The following is a 12,880-nucleotide window of genomic DNA, read 5'->3' on the forward strand; positions in this document are numbered from 1 at the left end:
TACCATTTTTAGTTCACTCTTGCAATCCTTGTCTTGAAAGAAGATAGCATTGTGTTTATTCACAGTTCAGAATATTGTTCTGGTGGTGGTGGTGTTTGGAGTGCCCTGAATGTGAAACGTAAATCATTCACTGCCTGTTGCTGCTCTGATCCTTACGCTACCTTTTTGTGGCAGTGTTTGCAAAAATCTGGGGAAAGAGGCTTTCTTTGTACATGCAATTCTGGTGAATGCCTTGGAGGACTGGGAAGTGATTTGTGCTTGTGTCCTTCGCTGGGATTTCACGTTATCTCTCTGAACCTCCAGCAACATAGACCCAAGCTCCCACAGGACATCCTAGTGCAAGTATTTTAGTAAATGTAAATAAAAGATGTAGGGGAAATGGTGTGGAGGTGGCCAGCATTAGGGAGGGAGCATTGTGGATGTAGTACCTGATATGGTACAGAATCAGTGCTTGGCCGTTGGGCAGTTGCATTTTGTACTGGTATTTGCACATGCTGTATTTTTACTGACGGGTTGTCCATAGGAGAAGGCTTTACAGCCTTAAAAATCTCTGTTTTCTTCTGGACGTAATGGAGTGCTGTATGAAGGATCTTAGCACAGTCAAGATACACATCTTTGTAGAACTTCCTGAATCTTGTAACTGGTAACGCAGAGTTGTATTGCCCTGTGTCACAGACAATTCCTGTCTATCAGCTATGGAAAAAAAAAATAACAAAACAAGTTGAATAAGGCTTGAAAGAATGAATTCTTTAGAGAAAGATGTAAGATGACATGGATAGCCAACCAAGTTGTTTCTGGTATGCAGTGTGCTTGCAAGCTAAGGCTTTTCAGCCCTCAGACTGTCATATCATAGTTAATTTCAGAAGGGTTGTGAAATGTACTCTATCAAGAACTGAATTATATCCTGACTGCCTTTAATCAGTCTTTTTGAAGACCAGTTGGTTGAGTCTGTCGTTGGTGCCACTCTGATGTTGAAATACGCACTCCTAGGAGCAACACAGTTGTCTTTTCTTGTCTCTACATTTTATGCTTTATGAAATTTCTCTTCCTAAAGTTGGTATGTTCGGCTTTTGGCTCATCCCACTCCCTTACTGCTCTGTCTGAATTTACATCAATAATAGCTGTTGTGGCACCCTTTGATAGAAGCAATACCAACAATCTTATCTTGAAATTCTTGCTACCTGATACACCTTTCAAATGATCTCATGTTCTAAAAAAAAATAATAAAAAAAAAATTACAGGTGTTGAAGACTTTGATGTGCATTGTTGCAGTCTGAATGGCTGATAATAGATTTTTTTTTCGAGTCTGGACAGGGAGAGGTCTATAGATCCTTATCCTCTGAGGTAGAGTACAGGAGTGGGAGTTTCTCTGTACAGTTCGTATTTTTGTAGTTCATCTCATTTCAGTTTCTTTTTTGCTTCATAGTACAAGAACAGTGGAGCTAAATTGGACTTCAGTCTGTATTCCAGAAAATGTTTGTCATAGTTTGTTTTTAAATGATCCTACCGCTTCAAAAAAATCACCCAAAACACCAATCTTGGAAACAAGTGTGAATAATTTAAGGTCTGTCTGTAGGGTGTGCCAGTTCGCTTCACTTGATCTCTTTGGAAGACTTGCACACTTCAAACTTGGTATGTTTTGTTATGTTCTGCTGGGAATAAATCTGAAATATTGTCTTTGGGACTAGATCACAATTAACTGTAGGTGCATAATTGAGAATGTTCAATATAGAATGCTCTTAAACAACAAAGTCATATCATGCACTCTCTTTTTTAAGGAAAGCTAAATGAAACCTGTTAATCTATTTCAGTTCTTTGATGCTTAGTCTTTGGGATGTTCTCATGTCTGAATACTTTTTTTTTTTTTTACTTCAGGTGAGTGGAATCAAGAGTCTCTACGAGTCTGAACTGGCTGATGCTCGAAGAGTTCTGGATGAAACCGCCAAAGAGAGGGCTAGATTACAGATTGAAATCGGAAAACTGAGAGCAGAACTTGAGGAGTTCAATAAAAGGTAAGGAAAGCCCTGTGTGATCATTTTTTGTTTTTTAATATGATAATGGGCAGTATTTGCAACATGACTGATGCTGCTGATGCTTCTTAAAATGCCTTAGTGGGTGACTTTTGGAAGTGTTATAGATCAGTGAGAAGGTGCAGGCTTGTAGAGGGGAATTCCTCAGAATGTACAGCTAGTTAGAGCAAATTATCAGCTTGGTATGTACACAAACATACATGTAAATGGAAGATTAATAAACTGTGATTTGATGAGCAATTTGAAATCTAGATGTTGAAACAATCAATTGTGCCCACTTCTGTCCTGTTGTGTCTCTTCTGATGTGAGCATGCAAGCATGCAGCTATTCAGTAAAATGGATCGAGAAACTAGATTAAAATTAACCCATCCAAGGAAGGTTAATTTTTAAACACTATCAATTTTATTGTCTGGTCCAGTGCATGTCTGATAGCAGAAATGAAGGAGAAGGGAAATTCATGGCCCTGAGCACACTGGGAATGTAGAAGCGATGTTGGCTTGAAAGTGCATGAAGCTACAGCATAAGCGTGCTGTAAGAGACATCGTAGTGACTACATAAAAAAAAAAATACTGTTTAGTCTGCAGTAAAGATAATTGACCTAATAAACAGGCTAATGAAGCCGATGTAATCCATTATTTCTGTTTGCACTAGGAAGCCTTTGTGCTCAAATACTGTTTAGCAGCTGAAAATTAATTTAAAAGTGAATATATGCCATGGCTAAAAGATCTTTGCTTCTGATTGAATTTTGGTACCTGTTTTAGTACATAAGGTTTGGGATGTACAGATTTCTCCTGAGCAAGTCAGTATGTTTGTGAACACTATTGGACATAAAATTGCTCTTAGTCTGGCAATGCCAGTACAAGCCTACCATAAGTCTCCCAATTTCCTTTTTCATTTAACTGGTTATACAAATAATGAAATATATTCTTTTTTTTTTTTTTCGGACTAGCTGATTTATTTATGATGGAGCATTTTTGTTTTCTATCACTGGATCTTCATTTTCTGTGCTGGACCCTGTTGTTAAAGTCAGAGACTTTGTGGACTTTGCTCCTAAATGAAATGGCCAAATATGAAATATCTGTAGTGTAAACATCTCTGTTTGAATAAGTCACCATAAAGCCTATTGAACTTGGTGCTCGCTTCATATCAGAAAATTTGTGTGCGTGCAGTTGGAGGAATTGTGCTTTAATATTTACTGGCTCTTGTTGAGGCCTTTCCTGACCATAAGAAGACCTTGTGGTGTGTGTAGGCATCTGAAGTTACGTGAGACAAATACCACCCAGTCCTACTTCCACGTCCCTCTTGTTGGGGCTAACTTCTTGCTTACAAGCTGTGGGCCAGCAGTCCGTTGTGGTTTAACCAAGCCTGCAGCTAAACACCACACAGCCGTTTGCTCACCCTCTCCCCTCCTGTCTGGGATGGGGGAGAGAAATGGGAAAGTGAAGCCTGTGAGTTGAGATAAAGACAGTTTATTAAGACAGAAAAATAATAACAATAATGATGATAATAGTACTAAGAATAATAATGTGTATGAAACAAGTGATGCACAATGCAGTTGCTCACCACCCGCTGACCAATGCCCAGCCTAACCCTGAGCAGTCCAGCCCTCCCACCCTGGCTAGCCACCCCTATATATTGTTTTGCATGACCCCAGATGGGGTGGAATATCCCTTTGGTCAGTTTGGGTCAGCAGTTCTGGGTCTGTTCCCTCCTAGCTCTTGCAGCACCCCCAGCCTGCCTGCTGGCAGGACAGAGTGAGAAGCTGAAACGTCCTTGGCTTGGTGTAAGCACTGCTCTGCAACAATTAAAACATTAGCATGTTATCAGCACTCTTCTCATCCTAAGCCAAAACACAGCACCCTACCAGCTACTAGGAAGAAGACTAACTCTGTCCTAACTGAAACCAGGACACAGTCCTAATGTTGATTTCAGATACTATGTTTTGCATGGCAGTCAGAGTTAGATGGACATCAGGGTTGTCCTGATGATAGCAAATATTCTGCTTGCTTGGGTTTTAATGCAAGCTCCAGAAACGAACAGCCCCAGTATCTCCAGGAATTTGGTTAATGTTTCCTGTTCTGCAGGGTGTGTATTTCTATGCTTTGATTAAGATATTTTTGTCAGAACTATCTTCACTTTGCAGCTGATGAGAATCACTGCAAGTTGTCTCCTGTTCTTTAGGCTTTTGACAGCACTAAGAGACTTTTCAAATATTTTGTAGAACGTTGTGCACTTGAAGTGATGGCGATGGTGTTTTCCCTCGAGTTATCTCCCTTTTGTGCACTTTTCTTGGACAATTGAGTTGAGTACCATTATCTGTCACTTCACTGACTTGATAGCGTAATTCTGCTCATAGGCTAAATATGAGGAAAGTACACTTCTTTTTGTCTGTTCTTAGTTTATAGAAGTAGAATTGAATTCTTTCTTGGCTTTGAATTTTCTTCTACCAAGTTGCTTCCAGTCCCTTAAGATGCTTGTAAGGTACTTGGAGTATTCCTGCTGTGTCTGTCTGGGGACATAGGGAAGGTTATGCTCGTGATGTGGCCAGATCTCAGATACGAGTCTTGCAAACACAGCTTTGAAAAGTCTGTTTGCAGGGTGTCCTCTTGACAGCCAGCTGATGACCAAAATCCTCCCTGCCCAAGCTGACAGATGCTTCTGGTCCCATGCCAAGTTTAGGTCAGTGCTTTGTGTATAATGGAAGAGCAGGTCAGCCTGTAATTTATGGTTGCTTACAATTACCTCAGTGTCTCTTTCAAGCTCGCAGCAGGCTTAGAGATGCCAGGAGGGATCCCAGGCATTGCTGCTCCCTTGATTGCTTGGAATAGATTGGGTTCCTGGGAAAGGAGACAGTAGGCTTCTGGCTTGGGGCATCTTTCCTTTGGTCTCCCATGTGAGAGAGGGAAGAAAATGGATAGTTGGGGGAGTCACAGTAGGAGAAAACAATGGCTGAAAAGGGTGCAGGGAAGTTTTTCCTAAAGATTAAACTGAACTGAATTTTAGTTGCGGAGCTACAAGCTTGTAGGGCTTTTCTAGCTACTGCCACTAATATAGCCAACTTCCAAGAGATGCCTTCAAGATACAGCTAACATCTTCAAGAGACGCCTTTCTCCCTGTATTTCTCTGCTAAAGCCTGTGTTTGTTAGTATGGAAAACACTTTCCTGGAAGTGCTGAGGATGCTCCAGGAAGGCCCTGAGGTGTGGCTGGGTGTGGTGATGTTGGGCCCAGTTCATGCACAGGAGGGAGCCCGAGGCTTACTCCGCTCTTGGCTTGTTCCTGAGGCTGTCTGCTTGCACAACACCAGCACACTTGGGAAGCTGCAAGACCCTTGCTTGCTACATGAGGATTTATGTCAGGGTTTATGGTCTAGGAGAGAACATGTTCTGTCTGTCAGTGCAAGCATTTATGCTTATGTCTTTCTGCCATGTACTCAGGCAGCTTCTTCAGCTAGTGACAAATGTTATCACCCCAGTATTGTGTGAGTACAGATACATATCCCTTGGGGTTTTGGATACCCTGGCAGATATTTTAATTATTTATTTATTATTTACCATGTAGCATACTGATGTTCTAACCTTTTCTGTGTTTTAGTACTTGGGATAATTGAACAAAAAGAAGCATCCCAAGCCTTTTTTTTTTTTTCTTAGAGCAGATCATATTGAATTGGGCCATCTTTGGCAAGTGATGTTGTTGAAACCTTGTGAGTCCAAGCAGACTGGCTTAGGTTGATCTTTCTTTTCCAAATGCTTTTTTACTGACTTCTTGGGAAGCTTATCTTCCCTTTACAAAAGCTAAATTCACCCTGACTCTTCAAATTCATCTGTGCTTATGCATATGCCCACTGCTCTTCATTGACACCTTTGTCTAATTTTGTCCATGCAAATATCAGGGTCTGGATTTCTCTGTATAATTAAAACAAAACAACCAAAAAAACACAAACAAACAAAACATTAATTTACTTCTTTAACATCTTATCATTCTGGTCAGGTCCTTCCGCAGGTGGTTCATCTCCAGGCTTGTCAGGCTCTGTTTCCTCAGCCCCTGCTCTGAGGGCACGTACTTCAACTCTCGGGACATCTTGGTGGCCCAGTACTGAACTTGTTCCAGTTTATTGACATCTTTCTTGGACTGGGAGTCCATAACTGGGTGCAGTATTGGACACACACATAATCACTGTCATGCTTTACCAGGCACATCCTATTAAAACAGCCCCAGATGCCTTTAGCCACCTTTGCTTCTGTGCCCTGCTGGTTGATGCTCATCTTCTTTAGAGGAGTCAAGCAAAATTAGTTTGGCTTCCAAATTACGGAGTCATCTGCAGAAGACAGAAGGGAGCCATTGGTCAATATGTTAGCATCTATACACATTTCAATTGAATTTTCTAGTTAGTAACATGAAACGTGATTTCTGGACAACACAATTAGTATTCAGATGCCTGAATGTCAATCTCTTGAACCTCCCTCACATCCTTTCTATGTCATAAATGCTGGCATAACCTGGATGTTGCAGGTATCGCAGAGCTTCTTAAGTCAAAGCATCTAAATCCTATCTTAACTAAACTTAAAAGGGTTTTCTCTGAGGGAAGTCTTTTCAGAAAATGCTTTCATTTCTCATTGTATACATTGTTGTAATAAAACTGCCTATCTTTTAAATTATATTTTTTGTGAGCTGTACAGTTTTCCAAACGAAACAAGAAAACAAAAAATCAGCTCCAGAAGGCTTTGGAGTATAGATAAAAGCATAAGGTCTTCATTGTCTCATAGCCAGGTGGAAGATGGAATAGTACTTTCTACATGTTTAGAACTGTACCATAGTTTTTCATCCAACTTAGGGGTGAGAACAATATGGAAAGAAAAATGAGGTATAAGGCCAGTGGGATGAGTTGAGAGTTCCCAGGCTTTGGGAGGTGCTGAGACATCCTGTTAATTACTACTCCAAGACTCCAGAGCTACCCTTTGTCAGCATGTGGCAAAGATGAGATATGTAAAGGGAGCCAGATAAAGTAATGCCGCTAGACTCAGAATGCCAAATCTCTCCATCACAGAAGGGAAGGGATTTGTCATCATTACCCTTTTTCCCAGGGAGGTCCTTACCTGGGTTAGGCTCTCCCTCGGTGTGAAAGGATCAATAAAGTTACTTGGAAGGAGCCATGGTGTCAATGTGCTTGCTCTGTGCTTCTGCTGAAAATGAGCACAGCAGAAGGGACACGCTGGTGCTACGGCCAGAGGGGAAGCAAGATCCATGGGAACTAGGTTCTAAGTTGTGCTCAGGTGCTTTTGAAACATCAGTCTTTTTAAGATAAAATATTTATATTATTCTGATTCTCCTAATGCAATTAAGCTCTTAAGTTTGTTCCTCAGAGTGGAATAGCCACTACAGTGTGGAAGTAGAAACATGGCAGGATGATTTCTTTATTACAGCACTTAACTTTGCTGCTTGCAGCTTTCCTGCTGCATTAATAAACATGACAACAGGAGGTGGTGATTGAAAAGCTTCAGAGAACAGTTATATTTCATTTAGGTATTTTTGTTCACAATACCCATCTTTGATGTTGTTGTCCTTTACGATGTTCTTTGGTAAGCTATCAAGATGATGAGGCTTCAAGTGTAAGTGAAGAAACAGATGAGAGAGGAATTCCCACTTCTTGGGACAGTTCTTTTGCAATGAAGACTAGTAGATAGAATTTTTGGTAGGTTTTTTTTTTTTGCCTGCCAGTGATGTGTTCATCTTTTCTAGGCAATACACTTAAATACATTGGCACAAGCTGAGTTCTAAGACAGGTTTATGATTATTTTAATTAGCTGCAGTTGGAGCCACCTAGTGGCACAACAGTCATAGTATAAGCGTATAGTAACACAAATCTGTAATTGCAACCAGGGTATTCTCAAGGTGTGTGTGCATCCATGTGTAAATATAGGTAAATTTTGTTTGTTTCAGCTACAAAAAGAAAGATGCAGATTTGTCTGTGGCTCAAGGTCGCATTAAGGATCTTGAAGTGCTGTTCCATAGAAGTGAAGCAGAACTCAATACTGTCCTGAATGAGAAACGCACTCTGGAAGCAGAGGTGGCTGATTTGCGTGCCCAACTTGCTAAGGTATGGCAGTGAATGTTTCCTTCAGCACGAGAAAGGTTGTTCCTTGTAAATAAATAAATAAATAATTTTGTTGTTAGTTTATATTTGAACATCACTATTTCGGTTCACTTAGGGTTAATTTTTACCTTCTCTTCTTGGATATAAAAATAAATTTTAAGAAATGTTTGTGAAAGAACCAAAGTAACATGGTATATTAGAAATTTTGATAGTGAAAAAAATACTTAAAAATATTTGGTAAATGTTTCTAGTTACTGAATGTTGTCCTTTGTAACATCCTGGTTAATTTTAAACTTACACTGAAGTATCCAGTGGGACTGTGCTGGCAAAAAAAAAGAATATGAAATATATGCTTGAGAAATTAATAATCCTTGGTTTTATTACCAGTCTGCACTGAAATTATCCTGTGGTTTAAACAGGTGCTTTATAAACATGAAAGCTTTTCGAAGTACTCATGCACACATTTTCACTTTTTTTTTAATTAGTAATTTGAGATTAGATCTATTGTTATAGATTATTGGTCCAAAAATATCAATTGAGGACCATAAAGGGCTTGTGGATGGGGAAAAAAGACATCCAGTCAAATCATTACCTTCCAAATTCTCTACCAGGCTGAAGATGGTCATGCTGTGGCTAAGAAGCAATTGGAGAAGGAGACACTCATGCGTGTGGACCTGGAAAATCGGTGCCAGAGCTTGCAAGAGGATCTGGATTTCAGGAAGAATGTGTTTGAGGAGGTATTATCAACCTCGTAATCTCATTATATTGTGAAGTGTATGTAGATCTTGTTCAGACTGATTATAAACCATTACTAGCTAGTCCACGTAGGGAAAATCAATATTATTCTTGCTATGAATTGGTTGAGTAATAAAACAGTTAAAGGTTTTGCAAGAGTCGCATGATAAATCAGTGGTTGCATAGGCATAAAAGCCAAGTGACAAGGGTATTACTGTTCCCTCGGCTGTTGAGCTAATGTAACTGCTTGCTGTGTGAAAGGGTAAGTCTTATTCCCCTTCTCTACACCTGGTTGCATGGCCCTGCCCCTTACTTGCACCACCCTCAGTGATTGTTAGACCTGAGTGTAACCTGTATTCGTTGATGAGAACAGTATATAGTTGCCCTGCTTTTTGCTGGGGTAATTTTCTGCCTGTTTAGTGGGTTGAACTGGCTCATAGTGATTCTAAGGAGGATTAGAGCTTCTCTAAAGCAAGTAGTGAGAATGCACATGTGAGGATGTGGGGGGAATGAGAAAGGGAAGCAAGGCCTTTGTGTACTAGTAGTAAACATATCAGGTCAGTTTATTTCATCCTGTGAACACCAGCTCTGACCTTTGATTATTTAGCAGCCTGAGCTCATTTAATTAGTGCTCTGAGCAGCTGCCACGTGTTCTACCTGTCATCTCACCCCATGCCAGATGTGATGTTTGGCTGACCATGCACCAAACCATTTTGGTCTGATTAACTAGGAAATACTTCTGGTTCTTCTTATTGAGTTTAATATTTGATAATGTAGTGGCTGAGTTATGTTTTACCATGGAATCAAGTGAGTGCTCAAACTGAATTAAGGGGCTAGGTGCAAGGTTGTGTGGCTAAGGACAGGTGCTGGAGTATAGAATCACAGAATATCCAAGTTAGAAGGGACCCACCAGTATTATTGAGTCCAACTCCTGGGTCCCCAAAGGGGGGTCCACCCAAAAAAATCAGACCATGTGTCTGACCACTGCCTGGGAGGAGGAGGTAAAAGAGGGTGGATGGGGGCAGAATGTGTTTTTGGTTTGCTTTTAGTTTCTCAGTGTTCTAGTCTGCTAGTGATAGGCCATGCATTACATTAACCTCCCTGTACTGAGTCTATTATGACTGTGATAATAGCTGAACGATCTCCCCGTCCTTTTCTCAACCCTTGAGCTGTTTCCATTGTGTTTTCTCCCCTTTTTTCTTTGAGGGGGGGAGTGAGAGAGTGGCTATAGTGGAGTTCAGCTGCACAGTGGGGTAAAACCACCAAGCCGCAGGAGCTTAATCTTTTTATCTTTTTTATTTTTTATGCAGGAGATAAGGGAGACAAGAAAACGGCACGAACATCGTTTGGTCGAGGTGGACACTAGTCGCCAGCAGGAGTATGAATCCAAAATGGCTCAGGCCCTAGAGGATCTGCGAAATCAACATGATGAACAAGTCAAACTGTACAAACTGGAGCTGGAGCAGACCTATCAGGCTAAGGTAACGACTGCTATCCACAGCACTGTCTGCCAGGAACTCTGGTCAAGGAAATAAAACCATTTCCATCAGTCCTACTGCTTTTAAGCAGACTAGTAATTATAATTTAAACAAGCTTTGTTCTGCTGTCCGAATGTTTCCTCTTGTGCTTGTGTGCAGATCCATTTCCACTGAGGTTATAGCCCAAGGTAACAGCCAGGAATAGCGTTAGCTGAGAAAGGCCAGTTTCCAAGAGAACTCTTGGAACTTCTGGTCACTGAGGAGGACAGAGTGGGAAAGAGGGATGTCACATACCTTATTAGACAGTGCCTTCTGTTATAAGGTGGATTTTTATTTTTTAAATATCAGTAGATCCAGTTTTTCCTCCAAAATGGAGGTGGAGTGAGTTGGCTCTAAGAACTGCTGCTCTGCTGCTGACTACCAGAAGGAATGGGTTGGAGAGCTCGGGGAATGGGTGGATTTCAGGACAAGCCTTTGCCCGATCAAGCTTGCAATCTCATTGTGGCCATATTGAGAGGAACGTTACAAGGTTGCATAGTCACTCTTCTCTAATTGGGGCCTTTGCAATGCTTTTACTAGCCCTGATACAGTAAATGTGTGTAAATATTACACATTTAAGTGATCTAAGTTAGTTCTGGATTCTAGAAAATTACTGTGTGCAGTTGTAGTTTCATTGGTGGGGGTCAGACAAGATACTGGACTTTTTAACAGGTATTGATGATGAAAACCGTAGTATGTAAGTTGGAGGTGTGAGCAAAGTGAGGAGTCACTTTATCCAGAAGAACGCTTCTTAAACTTCTTAAAATGTTTGCGCTACCTTAAAGGAAGTTGGGGGGAAACGGGGGCTAGCCTCTTGTCACAGGTAACTAATGATAGGACTAGAGGGAATGGCCTCAAGTTGTGCCAGGGAAGGTTCACAATTAACAACTAAAACCAGATTGTTTATTTAGAACCACTAGGAAAAAAAAAATCAAAAGCATCATTTTGCCTCTATGGCAGGACATTATCTGAAGTGCTTGCTGAGGGTAGCTTTGGTCCTTTCGGAGAAGGCAGCATAGAGTAATACAGAGAAGACCAGCTCAGGAGACTATTAAAAGTATGAAATGGGTCCTGCATGAAGAATACTTAAAATGAAACCTGACCTGGAAAAAGAGATGAGTCAAGAGAAGGGAAAGATGATGCCTGTAAAAAGATGAATGGCATAGAGAAGGTGAATCTTTATTATTTTTCAGTAGAAGTAGGGAAAATGATCATAACTCTCCAGTGGCAGATTCAAAAGGGACAGAAGAAAAACACTCTGTGCTGTGTGGATGCAGAGGGCAGAGGCTAATTCCTGCCTGAAGAATCTGTTGAAAGATTGTAAACATCAGGATCCTGTCTCCAACTGAGGAAGTTACAATTGGACAGCTGAGACATGACACTAGTGAAATTCTTTATTCAATCTGCACCCTGGGCATTCAGGGAACTGTTAGACCAAGACACAAACTCGCTAACGTTTGCTCCAGTTCATTGTGTCTTTTTTGTGGCAAGAAGGCAGATCGTGTGTGGCAACATGAACCTGAGCCTTTAGAAACTCTAAGGCTGCAAGTATAATCTTACAGGAATATGGCTCAAATTTTCTTGGCTCTTAGGACATTTCCTTGATATTATGAAATTCTGGTCATAAACATACTAGATTTCCATTTAAAATTATTTAAGGTTGAATGTCTTTCATTTCCTACCGAAAGGGTATTTTCAGGATATCTATCTCAATGCAACTGACTTTTATAAAACTTGCCTTCCAGCTGGAGAATGCCAAACTGGCCTCTGACCAAAATGACAAAGCTGCTGGTGCGGCTCGGGAGGAGTTGAAGGAGGCTCGCATGAGGATAGAATCTCTCAGCTACCAGCTTTCCGGCCTTCAGAAACAGGTATAAAAGGGGAAAAAGGGGCAAATTTTGCTCTTGTTTTTAATATAAAGCACTGTAATGTTTGCATATATTCAAATTTCTGTCCCTCCATATTTTCTGAAGTTTATGGAGATAAATGTTTTATCTTCTTTTGGAAGGATGGTAAATTTTAACTTATTTTTCTATTGCACCCCACATGGATGGCAACTGGATTTTCTGTTATACTGTCTCCCTAGGCTAGTGCAGCAGAAGATCGCATTCATGAATTGGAGGAAATGATGGCTGGTGAACGGGATAAGTTTAGGAAGATGCTAGATGCCAAGGAGAGGGAGATGACAGAAATGAGGGACCAGATGCAGCAGCAGCTTGCAGAATACCAGGAACTGCTTGATGTGAAATTAGCACTAGATATGGAGATCAGTGCTTACCGAAAACTCCTGGAAGGAGAAGAGGAAAGGTAAGTACAGATTCCATATGCTTATCTTAGGACTAGTAAGTGTTATTTTCACTTCTTAACATTTTTTTTTTTTAAACCATTTTAGCAGAAGTGACCGTATCACAGTTCCCTGCAGTCACATTGGCTTTGCACTGCAGTGTGTTACATGGAACACTTACAGCTGTTCTTGTCCAAACACCTGTCCTTACATTGTTTGGTT

At 40.7% G+C, this 12,880-nt stretch overlaps 1 protein-coding gene across 1 annotated transcript in view; it reads left to right on the forward strand.

Moving 5' to 3' along the window:
- Positions 1-12,880, forward strand: part of LMNB2 (lamin B2) — a 30,625-nt gene that overhangs the window by 7,466 nt on the left and 10,279 nt on the right. Inside the window, exons 2-7 of the mRNA XM_068661782.1 lie at positions 1,876-2,012; positions 7,969-8,125; positions 8,734-8,859; positions 10,168-10,338; positions 12,120-12,245; positions 12,461-12,681. Coding sequence (XP_068517883.1) covers positions 1,876-2,012; positions 7,969-8,125; positions 8,734-8,859; positions 10,168-10,338; positions 12,120-12,245; positions 12,461-12,681 — 938 coding nt within the window. The remainder of the gene's footprint in view (positions 1-1,875; positions 2,013-7,968; positions 8,126-8,733; positions 8,860-10,167; positions 10,339-12,119; positions 12,246-12,460; positions 12,682-12,880) is intronic.

This window comes from Anas acuta, chromosome 26, assembly GCF_963932015.1.
Source record: "Anas acuta chromosome 26, bAnaAcu1.1, whole genome shotgun sequence".
NCBI classification, from domain to species: Eukaryota; Metazoa; Chordata; class Aves; order Anseriformes; family Anatidae; genus Anas; species Anas acuta.